The 16352-nt window shown below is 35.8% G+C and overlaps 1 protein-coding gene across 12 annotated transcripts in view; it reads right to left on the bottom strand.

The window, feature by feature from the left end:
• Positions 1–16352, bottom strand: part of L3MBTL3 (L3MBTL histone methyl-lysine binding protein 3) — a 75665-nt gene that overhangs the window by 33009 nt on the left and 26304 nt on the right. For all 12 annotated transcript variants that reach the window (XM_048938132.1, XM_048938137.1, XM_048938134.1 and 9 more), the window contains 7 exons: positions 15893–16031; positions 14012–14096; positions 11752–11843; positions 7417–7521; positions 5870–6005; positions 2390–2481; positions 1747–1898 (listed from right to left, as the gene is read on the bottom strand). In XM_048938132.1, coding sequence (XP_048794089.1) covers positions 1747–1898; positions 2390–2481; positions 5870–6005; positions 7417–7521; positions 11752–11843; positions 14012–14096; positions 15893–16031 — 801 coding nt within the window. The remainder of the gene's footprint in view (positions 1–1746; positions 1899–2389; positions 2482–5869; positions 6006–7416; positions 7522–11751; positions 11844–14011; positions 14097–15892; positions 16032–16352) is intronic.

Here is a 16352-nt window from a genome sequence, read left to right as displayed (position 1 = left end):
TTGTTTGACTATAACCCAAAAAATAAAGTTGTTTGAAAATCCTCAACTACATATACAACATAAACCATTTTTCCTTACTGCAACCATTGTAACTTTGAGATTTAAACTTACATACAGGAGTAGGGAAATTGCAAGGCCTTTACTCTGGGTAATCCCAACAGAACTTTTCATTTTTTGTTAAGACACTGATAGATGAGAAGTTTATGCACTCAAGATTTTTTAAGGCCCCTCTAAGTCTGGTACCAAAATTAAAAAGATAAATGGGGTGCATTTTCATGTTCTCTTTTGGTCAGACATTCCATCACTGTTTTCATTCACTATTCTTTTCTATTTTCTCTCCTTCCTCCTCTATTCACTTCTGTTCTCAATTACAACAGTGCAGAAAGGTAGGCCTGTTGACATGACAACATCACTATGCTTGAAATTCAGTGTATGTCTGCTATACATAGTGCAATGCTTTAGAGAGGCACCTATGCCACCTCTGAACAAACTGCAGGTTATATTACATTGTCTTCATCTGCCATAAAAGCCTTACCTAAATGCTGTTTTCATTATTAATTAATGGCATAACTGTTATTTATGAGCATGTACATACCAGGAATTCAGAATATATTTTACCCCTTTCCAGACTCCAGCTACTTTGTAGAGGAAATGTAGGCTTTGTGTTATTTTGTCATGGAATTAATCACTAATCTTTGAGTAATATGGCCTATCATCTTGTCACTCAGTTCTTTCCTGAAATGCCTGCTCACTACTGATTCAATAAATTAATTCTCCTACAGGTTATTTGTCAGAAATTAATTCTCCCACAGCTTAGCTGTCAGATAGCCCATACAATTATTATTTCAAGTTACTCGCAAAGTTTTGAAGTTCTTCACATCATTCTTAATGACGCAGTGCCCAAGCAGTCACCAAATACAGAAGAGAAAGCTTTCTTCATTTATTTTTACAGGCTCAGCTATAGAATTCAATTACCACTGCAGAAGCATGATGCAGCCTTACAATGACCTACCTGTTCTGTACTAATTCACTCTGAAAAAAAATGTAAGATACACTACTTTGCTCTAAACAATCTACTACAAGAATATGCAATTGTAAATAAAAACCTGTGCTGTAACAGCCAAAATCTGAATTTCTTTGGGGATCTTCATGCTTATATGTCTTTGCTGCTTGCACTGACTTTTCACAAAGCCCCTCCCCTGTACAACAACATAGACGGGTCATCTCCAATACAGGGAAGGATACTAGGGTCCCCATTTTCAGAGAATCATATAATACATAAGAATAAAACCAGCTTTTGCTACCATCCTGATACATTACAGAAAACAGCTAAAGTTCAGGCTGAATTGGACCAAGGGCCTCATGAAAAGATACGGTCTTACTTTCTACTTACAACTATATGTAAATCTAATTCTAAGTCCAGTCACATTGTGATGCTGCACATTCTTCAATAAAATATTAACCTCAATATGTAATTGAAATGAGAAATCAGACCACAGCTTTAGATGTAGCAGCACATACAAACAGTCACTACAATCTCTGAACATTTTTCATGTGTAACCCAACAAGGGAAATTTGAGTCTTCCTGCCTACAATGGAGAGACACTGTGGTGGCCACGATTACAAATCTAGGAAAAGTTGGTATTGCAACTGTATGTACTGTCTGGAAAATATTTTAGAAAGTACTGCTTAAAGCTAACATGTTTCTGATACATCTCACTAGGATACATATCAAAAACAACATACCAATAGTCGTAACTCTCATCCCAGTTGTCAAAATGAACTAGAAAACGATTGTCCACCATGTCTGTTACCGTAGCAACACAAACGAATGTAGGGTTCTTTTTGTCTACGGCTTCCAGCTTCATCCCTACTCGAAATCCCGATGGAATCACTGTCTATATAGAGAAAGACATTTAATTAAAGATAAATACTGTAAATCCAGAAATCTCCCCACTGTTCAAAATCAATATATTCACATCATTTCTAAGTTTCCCAAATAGATGCTCCAACAGTGGCACCAGCCTAATTAGTTGACATGAGAGATGCTCAAGCAGAGAGAGACTCATGATTTATAAAATAAAAAAAGAAGTATTGAACACGATGCTAAAATTAAATATATCAGTTTCAACTCTGTCTCGTGTACTCTCTCTGAAAGACAGTGCTCGTTCCACAACATTGTGATGTGAGACGTAGGAACAACAAACTGTTAGGATTCATTTAATATACAATTCTTGAATGTATCAGGTGTTTAAACAGATTAATAAAAGAAACTACAAGATGAGAATTGCAGAGATGAACCCTGCCATCACTGAAATGTGTAGTAAGTCTAACACATACGTAAGCACACTAACTACTTTCCCAGTACCAGTAACAAATGAACACTTACTGCATTCTGGTTTTCAAATAGAGATTTAGGAGCAGCTTGAGCCTTACACGCCTTTAGATACGAAGGCCAGCTGAATTCTTCTTCTTTATATCCTAAATAAGCACCATAAAAGAAGGGCAAAAATAACACAGGCATGAGACACAAGGTGAATGCAATTGATTTTATCTTAATTGTTGAAATTATTTTTTCTATCCAGTTGTAAAATTCTTCATAGAATTTCAAAACTGAAGAGCTTATCCACTGCTAATAATTTATTCTTATTTCATATAGACTACATAAGAAAAAATATTTCAAAACTACTATTAATTTTACCTTAATATGAACTCAATGAATCTCTGAAGGATAACTATGTTGGATTATTAGAAACTGAAGCTGGACACACTGTAGCTTACAGAATTCAAAAGAAAGCTGATTAAGCTCTTCCATTTATTTATTTTTTCCATATGTGGTATTACAAGGAGGAATCATGTTGTTTGTTTAGGGCAGGATGATCCTCCTTACAAAAATGTCAGGATTTCTTTACACTATCTGAACAAAATACTGCTGAACATTATTAGTTTCCTGTAGATTGCTAGGACTGACATTTAAACTGTTCCTAATCTTCATCTAGAAGAGAAACCATATAAACGATGTGCTAGGCACCAACTCATGAGACTTCAGCTCAGTTTCAGTTTCACCTCCAAAGCAATGCAGGGAGCACTTCTTACAAAACTACTGTTCTGTTCCTGATCTCTGGCCTCTGACCCTGATCTCCGATCTGATCACCAGACACAAAGGTCCTCAGTGTAAAGAACAACATTTAGGGGAAAGCCTAGAAAAATTCTACAAGATATCAAAAATCACAGTAAGGAAGTTTGATATTATAATCTCTCTCACTTTCAACAGAACTCTCCAAGCAGCACAAGCTACAAGCCACCCCTCTTTCTGCAAGAATGCACATCTCACCACCTCTCTCTTCTCTGCCCCACAGCTACCCCCAGTTTTAATGAACTGACTGACACTCAAAACAGATAAGCCCAGAGCAAGTGCTCTCTTGTGACTTTCAGAGTGTGGCTTTGATTTCAGAACCAACAAAGACCCAAAAGCTCAGTCTAACAAAAGAAACTTCCACGCTTCCTACTGACTTTACCTTACTTTACCACTGATTCAGCAAAATCACAAGTGGCTCTAAAACAAGCTCCCTAAGATATATCAAAACAGCTGTTTATACCATCAATGCCACCGATTCCCATATGGACTCATAGGATAAACTGTCCCCTACATGCATTTTCCATATTTTCATTCTATGCACTTAGAAATAAATCTAAAATTCTGTTGATAATTTGCATCTTCTAATATTTTCTTACAGAAAAAGTAAAATAATTCATAATACATTAAACTGCACAAATTGGTCACGTTGAATTGTTTAAATATTTAATCACTTAAAGCAATGATAAAGAGCTGTAAGCACATAGAGCTTTCTTCCTTTATTCACCTGTTGAATATGTTTTAGGCACACTTATTTTAATTCATATGTTATAATCCAGTAAAACACCATCAATTCTGGTAAGTGATTTCCTTATCTACTGAAATGTGTGAAATGTGTCACCTCTTGACTATTTCAAGTGCTGTTCAAATGTCGCAGACTATAATAGCTGTTTAACCTTTGAGAATCCCGTATTTTCAAAGACATCACAGATGTCCTGCTGCAAAACTAAAAAAAAATCTGTAACTGATGAACACTCACTTCTCTTCCATTTCCTTCCAAAGTATGACTCTACAATACCACTTGTTCTTTTCCATTTGTTTTCCATTCCACATGCAAGCTAAGACTGCATTACAACAACAAAGAAGTCTCACAAGGATGAGAGCAGATTTCAGCAATCAAACCTCATAAATAATTGTACAGTTTACTGCTGAGATGAAGCAAAGTAGCTAAGCCATATGTAGGGCAGAATATTTTGCTGGTCTCTGATAAAATACCAGAGAATTATCTTGTTATTCAAAAGTTAAGATTATGTTCTCGATGGTAGTAGGATTACATAGCTGTGCAGGATGACAACCAGATTCCTGACAAGTACCTCCACATTTCTCCCCAGGGCATCTTTCTCAGCTCCTCTGATAGGCTCCATGACTTTCCTGAGTAAAAGAGCTACACTGTTTCAATGTGGTGAAAAAATAAACAAAACACAATCGTATCAAAGACTAGAAAATGAAGAAATTTCATTAAAGTGATTTGGAAGAAAGCTTTCCTCCAATAACAATAATTTGTGATTAATAGAAGATTATGCTTTCTAAATGAGGCATTTAAGACAAAAAAGACGACAAACTCTCACCACAAAAATAAAACGTTTGCATTAGTAACATCAATAACTCTAGAACTCATTTGCTACATATTACTCTTCTGGAGGTCAACTTCCTGAGAAAAAATATGATTTGTGTTCAAGAAATCACTATTTCTATACAGCCAGTTATGCAGAACAAGGCAAGTACGAAAGTGGCAGCATGGAGCAGTCTTGCCCTGAAGTCAATGAGCAGCTTATGAAGAGCTCAGAAGAGCTGCAGCTCATGCCGCTTCATATTCCTACAAAGCTCAACTAAAGAAATGCCACCTTCTCCTCACTGGCAGGCCCTCAGCCCATACCGTTTTGGTGGTTTAATTTTACTTTCTGCATCTGAGCGCTCGCATCCGCAGATTTTAATACTTCATAATACACATCTTTTTCTCTATATTCATCATTTTGCAAATGTTCTAGGGCCTATTATCCTACTCTATTTCAGAACACCCCATTAATTTATTTCATTCTCCTGCACTCAGGGCTTGCTTTCTTTCTCTACACACACTCTCTTCCCTCCCCAGAAAGGAGTCTGTTAGTTCTTCTGTGACAGCGCTGTTTTATAGAGATACACTCCAATACCAAATAAAATAGTTACGTAACCTGAAATGAAATAATTAAACAAGCAAATTCAAAATATTTCAACGCACTTGTGCCATTTACTTAAACTACCTGTAGATTATATTTTCAGGTTGTAAACTTATTTCTCACTCTCAATCTCTTCATTCCTATTTTTGTATCTATTTAAAGCTTACTCTTTAAGGCAAAAGCACAATCTTTATTAGTCTATAACAATGTATGTACACAGTATGTAATAATAAAAATGTCCTGAGACCTTCTACTAAAAGATTCTCACTTGCCAAGATGCTGCTTGTTTACTTGCAAAAATAATTCATTTGGGGTCGACATTTGTTACTTAACTTTCTCTCCTAATGCCTTATGCACTACTTCTCTGGTTCATTTTGTTCCTTGCTTTCTATAAATTTCCACCAAATTAAAAAGGCAAGATTTCAATCTCAAGATTTTAGCAAGACTTAATACACAGTTTAATTTGATATGTTCAAATATTCTGAATAAAAGAACAAAAACATTTCTGCCAAAAACTTTTTTTACATTACAAAGATAGATCCAATCTGAGAAAATGTATTCAACTCAAACTAAATACCTTTTGGTGGATGAAGCTTGTGACCTGTTTTTTCACACCATCCAACAGGATGAATGTCTGAAGAATCAGCATTCACCCAGAAGTCATAACAGTCTGAGTATCCATCAAAGTGGAGTCGTATTCTATAGCCACAAACCTAAAAGCAAGAATGTAGAGCATAAGAGCAGATAGTACTTGGGATTTAAGATCCTCACCCTATGCATACTAACAGCATGCTTTTAGTCAGTCTTTTATCTCTGCTCAAGCTAGAATCGGATAACTTAATAAAAAAGAAAGCGTGATAAAGAAGTAAAGGTATTCTCAATCTGAGTGCTGCCTCTTCAGGTAAAAAACACTAACTAAGAGCTATATACCGCTATTACTGTTTAAAAAATTAAAATTGCTCCAGCACAACATCAGAATAAAACAGAAATCGTACAAAAGACTATGGATAAGCATCTGACAATCACAGAGCAGTGCAGGTAATGATGCTTTGAAGCTATCCTGATTCACCAGTGTGAGAAAGAATACCACTAGAACTCCAAAAATGACTATGTTTAAACATGGTCTCCAGAACTGTCATTAAAGATGAAAAGTCAACTCAGAGATGCCCTAGAGCTTCATTATTCCATTATGTAATAAGATAATAATTGAAGAAGGAAAAAATAGGAGATTCAATCCCTCTCATCCAGACTAAAGTTGCCCACATCTTCCTGAGTGCTGAATACTGTAACTTTTCCTGCAGTCATCAGTGAAATTCTTTTAACATCATAGTCACCCTTTTATATATTTAATTTATACTTTCATTTTGTCACCTCAGAATTACACAGGATTTATGTTACCTCAGAATTTATGGCAGGTCATTCTGCCATAAAAAATGACCTGTCACTTACTGATAAGTATCCAGTACACAAGCAATACTCATCTACTGACATACAGTATCCACAAGAAAGTAGAAGAAATCCACAGAAACAGAATATGACCATGGGCCATTCAGAAGTGGGAATGAAAAAACCTAAGTTATTAAAATATAAACAATGAAATTACAGCTGTTTACCAGTGATGCAGAGCACCTACCTATTTTTGTTTCCACATTTTACTATATAGAACAACTCCTCTTCAAAAAAATGAACCTTACTAAAACTGTAAAAATTAATGTACATTTAATAGACATAAAAATTGTAATTGAGAAATAGGTTCTCATTTACGTTTTTAAAAGCAAAGAAATCTCTCATGAAAAATATTTCTTCATAAGACGGCAAAAGATAAAAACATTTATACTGTATACTAACTCGCAGAAGTTGTCAGTACAGTCAATTTCTGAGTCACTAAACCTGAAAAAAAAATTGTAGCACAATTGCAATGAACCCCGACCCCCCCCCCCCCCCAAAAAAAATTTATTAGTGAATGTACCAACTGAAATACTAATAAACTGCCATAAAATCACTAAAAATCAGTTGTGAAACTTCACATTTTTCTACTTCCAGCAGCTGCTCTTCCAGTGGAGTTTCTTCTGTGACTGCGCACCACGGTTGCTCTTAGCAAACTAACACTTGCCAGGAGATTACCTCAGCCACAGTGAGAACACAATAGATTGACTGGTGCTCAGGATCCACACCCTCCAGCTTCATCCCTACTTTGAATCCGTTTTTGTTGTACGGGAAGGATTGATACTGAAATGGAAAAGAACATTTTCAGTACTTCTAAAAGAATACCTAAGAAAAACAGAATATCTTTACAAGGAAAACAACAGTGATTATTTATTGTGTTTCTGAAGGAATTAGTGCATTATTTTAAAGTAAGTTTTTCATGTTTAAAAACTTAACTGAGGAAAAGAGAAATTGAAAAACAGTGATATTAGAATGAGGTAAAGCTTTTGAGTATTTAGGAAATCTATGAGGAATTGGAAGGAAGTTACACACGGAGAGAACAAAGTTAGCCTTCAACTTTTTTCAATAATTGCCTGTAAAATATTCTAACAATGAAATTATTTATTTTTCTGCCTGTGCAGTGACACTTTCACAACTTTCTGGTGGCAAGCATTTCTATAATAATCACAATGATACTCTGATACTCAATGATACTTTGCCTTTTCTCCATCTCAGACCATCAAAGATGAACTGTAAAGCAGAAATACAAAGTATCATTTCTATACAGGAATTGCCTCTTTAACATCATTTTCTCATTTAGGTGTTGAATCTAGATAACCTCATTTTCCATGAACACTTTTGCATTAGTGGAACATTATTACTCTTTCAGAGGCCTACAGGAAAGCTAGGGAAGGACTTCTTAGAAGGGCATGTCGTTCCAGGATGAAGGGAAATAGCTTTAAACAGGAAGAGGGTAGATTTAGACTAGATATAGGAAGAAATCCTTTAATGTAAGGATGGTGAGACACTGGAACAAGATGTTCAGAGAGGTTGTGGATGCTCCCTCCCTGAAAGCACTCAAGGCTGGGCTGGACGGGGCTTTGAGCAACCTGGTCTAGAGGGAGGTGTCCCTGCCTATAACCAGGGCAGCTGGAACTAGATGATCTTAAAGGTCCCTTTCAATGCAAACCATTCTATGATTCTTATATTATACTACAATGAATCCAGAAAAACACACTAGAAAAAAAAAAAAAGAAGTGAAATGAGTATTTTCAACAGGAAGGTGTCAGCTTCCCTGTATCATGCTCCTTGTTCTTCGTTAAAGAAGGAAGCTACAGATAAAGTTAAATTTAAGAAGGGAAGGGAGAAAAGAAGAAAATCAGAAGAAAAGAAAAGCTGAATAAAATCAGAAAGGGTTTTCCATGAGTTACTAAATTCAGAGTCAGTTTTTTATATCCCAAACAGTTAATGATAAAACACAAGAGAAGTACTACATGTGCTCCCCCTTCCTTTTGTTGCTGTCTTTGATTAGCAAGATATAGCATATTTTTCTTATCCTAAGAGGCAACACTTGTTTATAGAAGAGAATTAGATGCTAACATTATTTTTGCATGCTTCGGATACCAGTACACAGCATGCTTTCATCACAGATTTTCCCTGAACTTAGAATACTAACAAAAAACTTTTATACACGAAGAACATATGCATTACCAAATCAAAATCAAATACAGTTAACATATAATCCATTCACTCAAAATCTTAAGAAGCAAAAGAAGAAATGTAGAGAAATAAGACAGCGAATAAAAACATAGAGCACACATGTGCCAAAACATCCAAAACTCTTCTGGTAAATGATGGTAAATGAATACAGAGAAACACAAACAGAGGATCTGTTTTACCTAGCTTATGCTACCTAAAAATTATACCTGCTATCCAGCCATCTACAGCACCACCGGTCAGAGAAAGATGAGACCTCTGTAGGTCTCTACATGAAAGGATGAGAATCATCTCTTTGATAGTGCTGACTGCAATTTATCTGAATAATATATCCAGGAGAAAAAAATACAGTATGAGGCACAGGGGCAGAAACACACAGTCAAGGGGAAGGGAAATGAAGAACTAGACCAGCTGAAGTCAGCCTAAAGGGGTCGGCTAATAGATGAAGAGTCCTTCTAAAAACAGGTTAGATTTTGAGAGCTCAGTTTGAGAGATCAGAGTGGCTGACTAAAGTACAAGTATTTGAGAAGTTATTTCACCTTAGCAACGCCATGCTTGAGGTTTTTCTTCCCAGTTAAAATTCAAAAAAATTACACTATGTGTATAATTCTGGATACTTCCTCAAGATGAAAGTAAAAACAGTATTAAAAAAAAAAAATCAATAAACTGAAGTTTTTCAAGCTCATCTTGATACAGTGTCTTGCAGCTCCAACAGACTGCATCACAACAAAATATTTTACTGTAACAATGAAATGCTGGAAATAGCAAGAAATTGAGGAACAGTACCCAAAAAGGTAACAGAGATTTTGCAAAAGCAGGCACAAAGAAAAGAAACAATTACGTCTCAGATCTGTTTTTTCCTTCATGGCTATAATATACATTGTAAATTTCAAATTCTACAAAGTATGACAAACAGTATGACACAAATATCACCCAGCTATTTTCTGAAATATGAGACATGAATTATCCGCAATGCTTTCCATTGTCAAATTGAATACTTTTAAGGCAACACACTATTTCCATTACAGAAAAATAACAAGCAACTTTGAGGAGCCTAATAACTTTAATGCTATTTAACAGATTTCAATTTTGTACATTATGCTTATGTCATACAGCACCGGAGGTAAAGTCTGTAACAAACTCAGTTATCATGCATTTCCTTCATAACAAAAATTTAAAGATACATTATTAAGAAAAGAAATAAGAACAAAAGAGTAAATATAAAAGCAGTCTGCAAATGAGAATTAGAAATGTTTTTTTTTGGTGCAAGAACATAGACAAAACCCAGAAGATTGTGTCAGGGGAACTGGAGATGGAAGAAAAACAAAACTCAAGGGTCAGTTAATTTCCTTTTCTCAGAACAATAAGATCTTGTCAGTTGCAGCCTAGAAGTGAGTCTGAGATTTAAGTAACAGATAGTGGGAAGGCTTCTCCATTATGCTAACCATTTAACAAAGAGTACAAAAAATCCTGTTGAATATTATTGCTTCTGAACTGGAGAAAAATACAGTAATTCTCAAAACCCAAACAAGAAACAAGGATTCAAAATTGTTGCTGGGTATGTTTTTCTTTGTTTTTGTTTTAACACTAGTGTTTATGTGGTTTCCATCTGTAAAATGGAGTAATATTACCTGGCCTCTTCCGACTGGTATTAAGAATCTTCTCTCTGCTACAGGGTTAAAAGTACTGTGCACTAAATAAAAAGCTGTGTGCTGCAGCAGCAGCGTTTCGTGGAATTTCAGACAGATAGAGCAGCACTTTTGAAATCTACATTTCAGATAGTGACACTACTTACCAGGATTTTTTGGTCACTTTTTCAACCAGTGAACAGCACAGGGGGATACAATAAATGGTAGTGAGATAACTGTCATTCTTGCACTTAGAAATTTTTGGATTCTCTACACTGCAATATTATTTACTTTTTTAATTAATTTTATATCTCAGCAATGTCTAGGAGAACCAATTAAAGATCAGCCACACACACGTGTAAGCTGAAAAGCTGATCTCTGTGCAAGAGAGATCTATTAGTTGGAGTGTAAAGCAAAGTGAAACAAATGGATGCAAGAAAGAGACTCCAAGTTAAGGATAGAATTATCAAAAAGAAGTATAACTGTTAGAATTATACAGTGGAGAAGTGCAGTAGCTGAGAATGTTCGTATGTTTTGCCAGCTTTTGCAAAAGAGAGCAGCACGAAAGCTTTGCTGATTTGCACACAGAGCTCTCATCTGAGCAAGAGACAGCACAAGCAAAACCACTGAAATGGCAAATGACAAAGTCTACCGTAGCAGGCAAAGGACAAGCAAGAGGTGATGATGTGACATCTAATCAGATGATAGGCAAAATGGGAACAAGGCAAACTAGTATCAGATGTAATAAAAGACATGAGACATCAGCAAGAGCTGCAAAAAGACAGGTAATATAATCAAAGCAACAAGCTGAAAGACGACCTTTGTAACAGCTTTCTAAGCATATTTAAAGGGAATGATATGTCACATAAAAATGAGGATATATATCAGATTTTCAGCCTCAGAAATTACAAAGAAAGACTAGAACTTGCAGACTTTGGAAAAGCAGCTGTTTTCTATGGTCTCAGCTGACAGCATTTAACTAAAACCACACATTTCTTTGAAAAAGCAGAGAAAGATAACTAATTTTACACATATTCTGAATACTTTGATGATTGCTGATGCATTGCCTTAATCACATAGGTTTATCACTAGAGAAGTGTAACATTTTATTATTTTTATTTCAATTGATTTCCCTAGAAGTTTCTTGATCTTCACTAGTTGATGATGATCTCAACTTCAGAAGTCATACCTCTTTAAAAAGCTTAGTAGGTACTGCAATAGCTTTTTCTTCCTCTAGATAGGACGCCCAACACCACAGTTGCTTCCCTTTAGAGGATACAGCTGTAAAGGATAGAATAAAAAAAGATTTCTCTGTTAATTTCTTAACAAAATAAAATAAGCAAAATGTTTATAACATATCTATCTCAAATCTACATTTTATTAAATGCATTCGTGATGTTTCTTGAGACCTATTTCAAGAAAACAGTAGTTGTGTGGGTTTAAGGTACCATGAACATGCAGGTTTGTACAGAATTATTTCCATCAGTTCCAACCTTGATTATTAAGAAGAAAAAGTTCATTCTTGTGATGAGAACAATTTACATAATCTTGCCTTCTGCCTCTTTTCTCTTATTGCTCCTATAAAAGCATTCAGATGTACAATTTACAAACACACTTAAGAAGATCAGATCAAATCATACAAAGTAGGTCTATATTTAAAAAAAATTCTTCAGAAAAAGAAAATTCCAATTCAGTAAAGCAGTTTCAGTTGGATAGCAGTCATGATAAGTTCTTTTTTTAACCTTAGTTGAAGCACTTTATTCTATGACAGTACTCACTACACAGTTTGATGGTTTTGGGCAGAAAGGCAGTGATTTAACAATAATTTTTTCAGACCATCAGAACTTTCACCGGTCCTTTTTTTCCAGCCTCATTTTTTCATTAACATAAAGGAGAAGCTATGTAGTATGGACATCTGCATACACTTGCATATGCATTATTGATTATAGCTCATCTTAAGGAAACAGCACTGAGCAGCAAGCAGGCTTTAGGGCTCCAAAATAAGGCACTAACTGCACTAGCAAAAGCCAGGAACTTCAAAAACAGGTGGTTTGTGAAGCTGGCCATGTATACATCTATTTTAATATACCTCCACTCTGCTCTGCTGCTCACTGTCTAAAATGCCTCTTCCATGCACGTAGCTTAGCAATTCAGATCATAAGCTCATGTCAGCAGGAGAATTTCTCATCAACCACAATGTGATCCTGGTCTGATACTGATTGCAGGCTACTCACAAGAGAAATAAGCCTCTTAAATAATACTTTGGCTAAGTGTTTTCCATTTAAAATGTGAACCATAACAATAGTGATGCCAAACTCTCCCAAAGACATAATTCAACCAAAATATAACAAAATTCACATCCACAGCAACTGTTCAATGCTTTTAAAGCCCATTTTACTTGCGATTAACCCAGTTGTTATCTGTTCTGTTATTTAAGAGATGTGTTGCTTGGCAAAATAATACAGTTATACGCTTGGTTCTGAACACACATTTTGCCTACAAACAAACAAGACAAATCTATACAAATCATTATGTCAGTGGACAGCAGTGTCCAGTCAGAATCAGCTTTGTGCTTGTATCCCATATACTTGATACGGTCCCAGTTCTGGATACAACTGCAGAAATGGTATTTACATTTCAGGAGTAATTCTATCTCAGGAAGAGAATCTTCTGTAACTTTTTTACACATTGCATCCTCAATCAGTGTATCATATACTGTGCAGCACAGCTACTTGGAGCTCTGTGCTAAAGGCAACTTCTGGTAACAGTTCCCAGCATACCAAAAGAAACACCCTGGAGGGCGAACATGTAGCTTTCTGGTGAGTACTGATTTTCTGAATCTTCCAAAAAGTATCTATCATGTTAACAGCTTGAAAAAACAGTGCTCATTTAAAAAATGTTTTATTATGCCACTTCATGCAGTATATTTCCCTTTGGACTGATTATAGCAATTATTCCTAAACAGTTCCATAAATGTGTCTATTTCCAGCCATACCATAGATACAAAATTGATCCCCCAGGAAAGAAAAGGAAACTTTCACTCCTGCTTAATACATGTACTTCAACATCTGGGAACAAAATGGGTCTGATTCCCCTTAATATTGGCACTCTTTAGAGGGATGAAAAAAAATTCAAATTGTGCACAAGCTACATTTACGTTTACTATATAACTCCACGCTGCCAGGCATATATAAACTGGCTCTTTGTAAAAGGCAATCAATCGCCGAGAGTCATTTTATATCCCCAATATTGCCGCTTGGTTCTCAGAGTTCTTCAGTCCTTACAACTTAATTACTACAAATAACACTGACACTGTCTTTTTGCAGATGGGCAAAACTGTATTTAACAGTGGATAAAAATTTGGTGAAACAATGCTGGCAATCCACAGCAAGAGGTAGGTATCACATAAATAAGTGACACTTGAGATTTTGTTTCATAATTTAACTTACTTTGTTTCAAAACTGTTATATCCCCTTTTCTTTTTCTTCTGGCTCTCTGTGAGACTCTCAAAATTCTGCCTTCAGATTTATCCTCCTAAATAAAAAGTATTCAAACGTTAGTTCAGAAGTCTACTAGATAAGAAACAGACATGTGAAGTTTAACTTTGACTTCATTTAAATGGCTTCCAGGTAGATCTCCGTTATCTCAGACAAACCTGTAGATGTCTAATAAAAACAAAGCAAGCAATAAATCACAGCAAACACAGTGGAAATGACAGAATACTCCCAGCACCTGGCTCTCAGCCAGCACAGCTTTGTCTATGCCAGGGACAGATCAGTGAGCCTTCAGTAGGACCAAATTGAGATGGACATAAATAGCTGTACTTTTGATATGTTCATGCTTCCAAAATAATGTGAAGGCAAACCTTTTGCACAACTTTTTCTGCTTTGTTCAGATGTATAATTACTCAACTAAACATAAAATGACACTGATCCTTTTTATTTATTTCACTGCTTGTGTAGTAACAGATTTCCAAGCATCTGAACAGATGAACAAAACAAGTCCTCATTTGGGAGAGCAGACACATGGCAGCAAAGGAGCTGTCCCCAAATTTTTCCTGAGGATACTGTTATACAGAAAGCTGTGGACTCTCTTTCGACACGCATTCTGTCTTTCCACAATTCTGTGACTGCAGTGCTCTCCCCTTCTCCCTCCAAACAGTGCTCCTCTCAGTAACGCCACAGCTATTGAGAGGAAAACAAACACTACGGGAAGCTGCTGCAAATTCTTGTTCTCAGATGAAAAACAACTCCAAAAGGAAAAAAACGAAGGTGCCTCAAAGTGCATTACACTGCAGCATAACACAAACCCAAATCCCAGTCAATTTGTCAATTCCATTTTTACTCCTTCAGGAAATACTCCACAGCCAACCAGAGGAGTGAGAATTTTTGCACGTATGGCCTTTGAGGAACAACACGTGTAAATGTGGAAGCCACCTAGAGCTGACAGTGGACAACCCCTACTGTTAAACCCATCCACTGCTAAAAATAACAAAGTAGACAAGACTGTGTGTGCTGCTTCTTCTGGTGCAGAAAAGTATTTAAAGCACAGATGAAATGTTTCTCCTAAGTTCTAGCATTCAGTTTTAAGTAGCAACTGTCACCACAAGCCAGAATCTCCAGAACAAGCTAGGGCAATGACAGCAAGAGCCACATGAACTTCCTTCTAGTGAGGAAGTCTTGGAGGTTAGATTACTCATCCCTGTAAGTATAATCAGAGCTGGACATGGCTACTTTGTTTGCTTTAGTGTGTTTTTATATCTTTACAATTACTCATGGAGATTATGGTAATCACCACTAACCATAAATCAGAACACCAAAATCAAACGATTGGCATATGCTTCTTCCTGAATCAGAGAAAGTCCTGGTAACCATTGGCTATGCTTTTCTAAAGCTAATTACGTTACAAAATCAAAAGTATACTCTCCTTAACTGTAACAGAACTTTCTTTACAAATAAATTACTAGTCTGTAATTGTTTACTCATGTAAAGTAAACAAGTAACAGGCATTGGGAAATACATTGCTTTGTTTTTCTATACTACAGTACTAACAATTCTGGATTGGCATCAGTTTTCCTTTAAGTTCCTTTTGTTCTGTTCTTAAAAAAAAGGAAGGAAGGAATAGGAAAAAGAAAAAGCAGTTTCTATCCCTTGTCAACAGTTAGAATGTGCTGAAGAGGCACAATTAAATGTGAATCAAGTACTTATTGTGGCTTTGATGGAGTAATGAAGTCACTTCTATTTGCAGAGTGACGAATCTATTGACACTGCAATATAAGGCAAAATTCCTACTAAAATGTTTGCAGAAATGTGTTTATGATGCATACTAACAGTTTCATCGGGATTATCTTTCTTCTCCTCATTATCCTTGGACTCTTCTTTGAGAGGTAATTTTGTTTTTCTTTTCCGAATGACTTTGGATTCATCATCCCCATTGCATTCCATGCTGGGTTTTTCCTCCTTTGGTTCTCTATTTCAGGAGCAACACAATGATAAAAAAATATTATTTCATTTCTCATATTCATAACAGAAGTAAAATGCAAGTAAACTTAAAGGTCAAGTGCTTGTAGGTCCTATGGCATTATGAAAAATATATTCTTAGAAAAACTACTGAAAATTACTGAAAATCTGTCAAAAAATTAAGCTGAAAGACAAACAATAGAACTGCAAAAGGACAGCTGTCAGCCTGCATTGAACAGTTTAGCATGTTTTAAATAGTCTTCTCTCACGTACCACCAGATCTGGCAAAGAAGCAAACTGTGAAATGTTTAGGACTGCAAGGCAGTTTACA

This window comes from Lagopus muta, chromosome 2, assembly GCF_023343835.1.
Source record: "Lagopus muta isolate bLagMut1 chromosome 2, bLagMut1 primary, whole genome shotgun sequence".
Classification (NCBI taxonomy): domain Eukaryota; kingdom Metazoa; phylum Chordata; class Aves; order Galliformes; family Phasianidae; genus Lagopus; species Lagopus muta.
The sequence above is the reverse complement of the archived record's forward strand: the minus strand, read 5'-3'. Positions and strand labels throughout refer to the sequence as shown.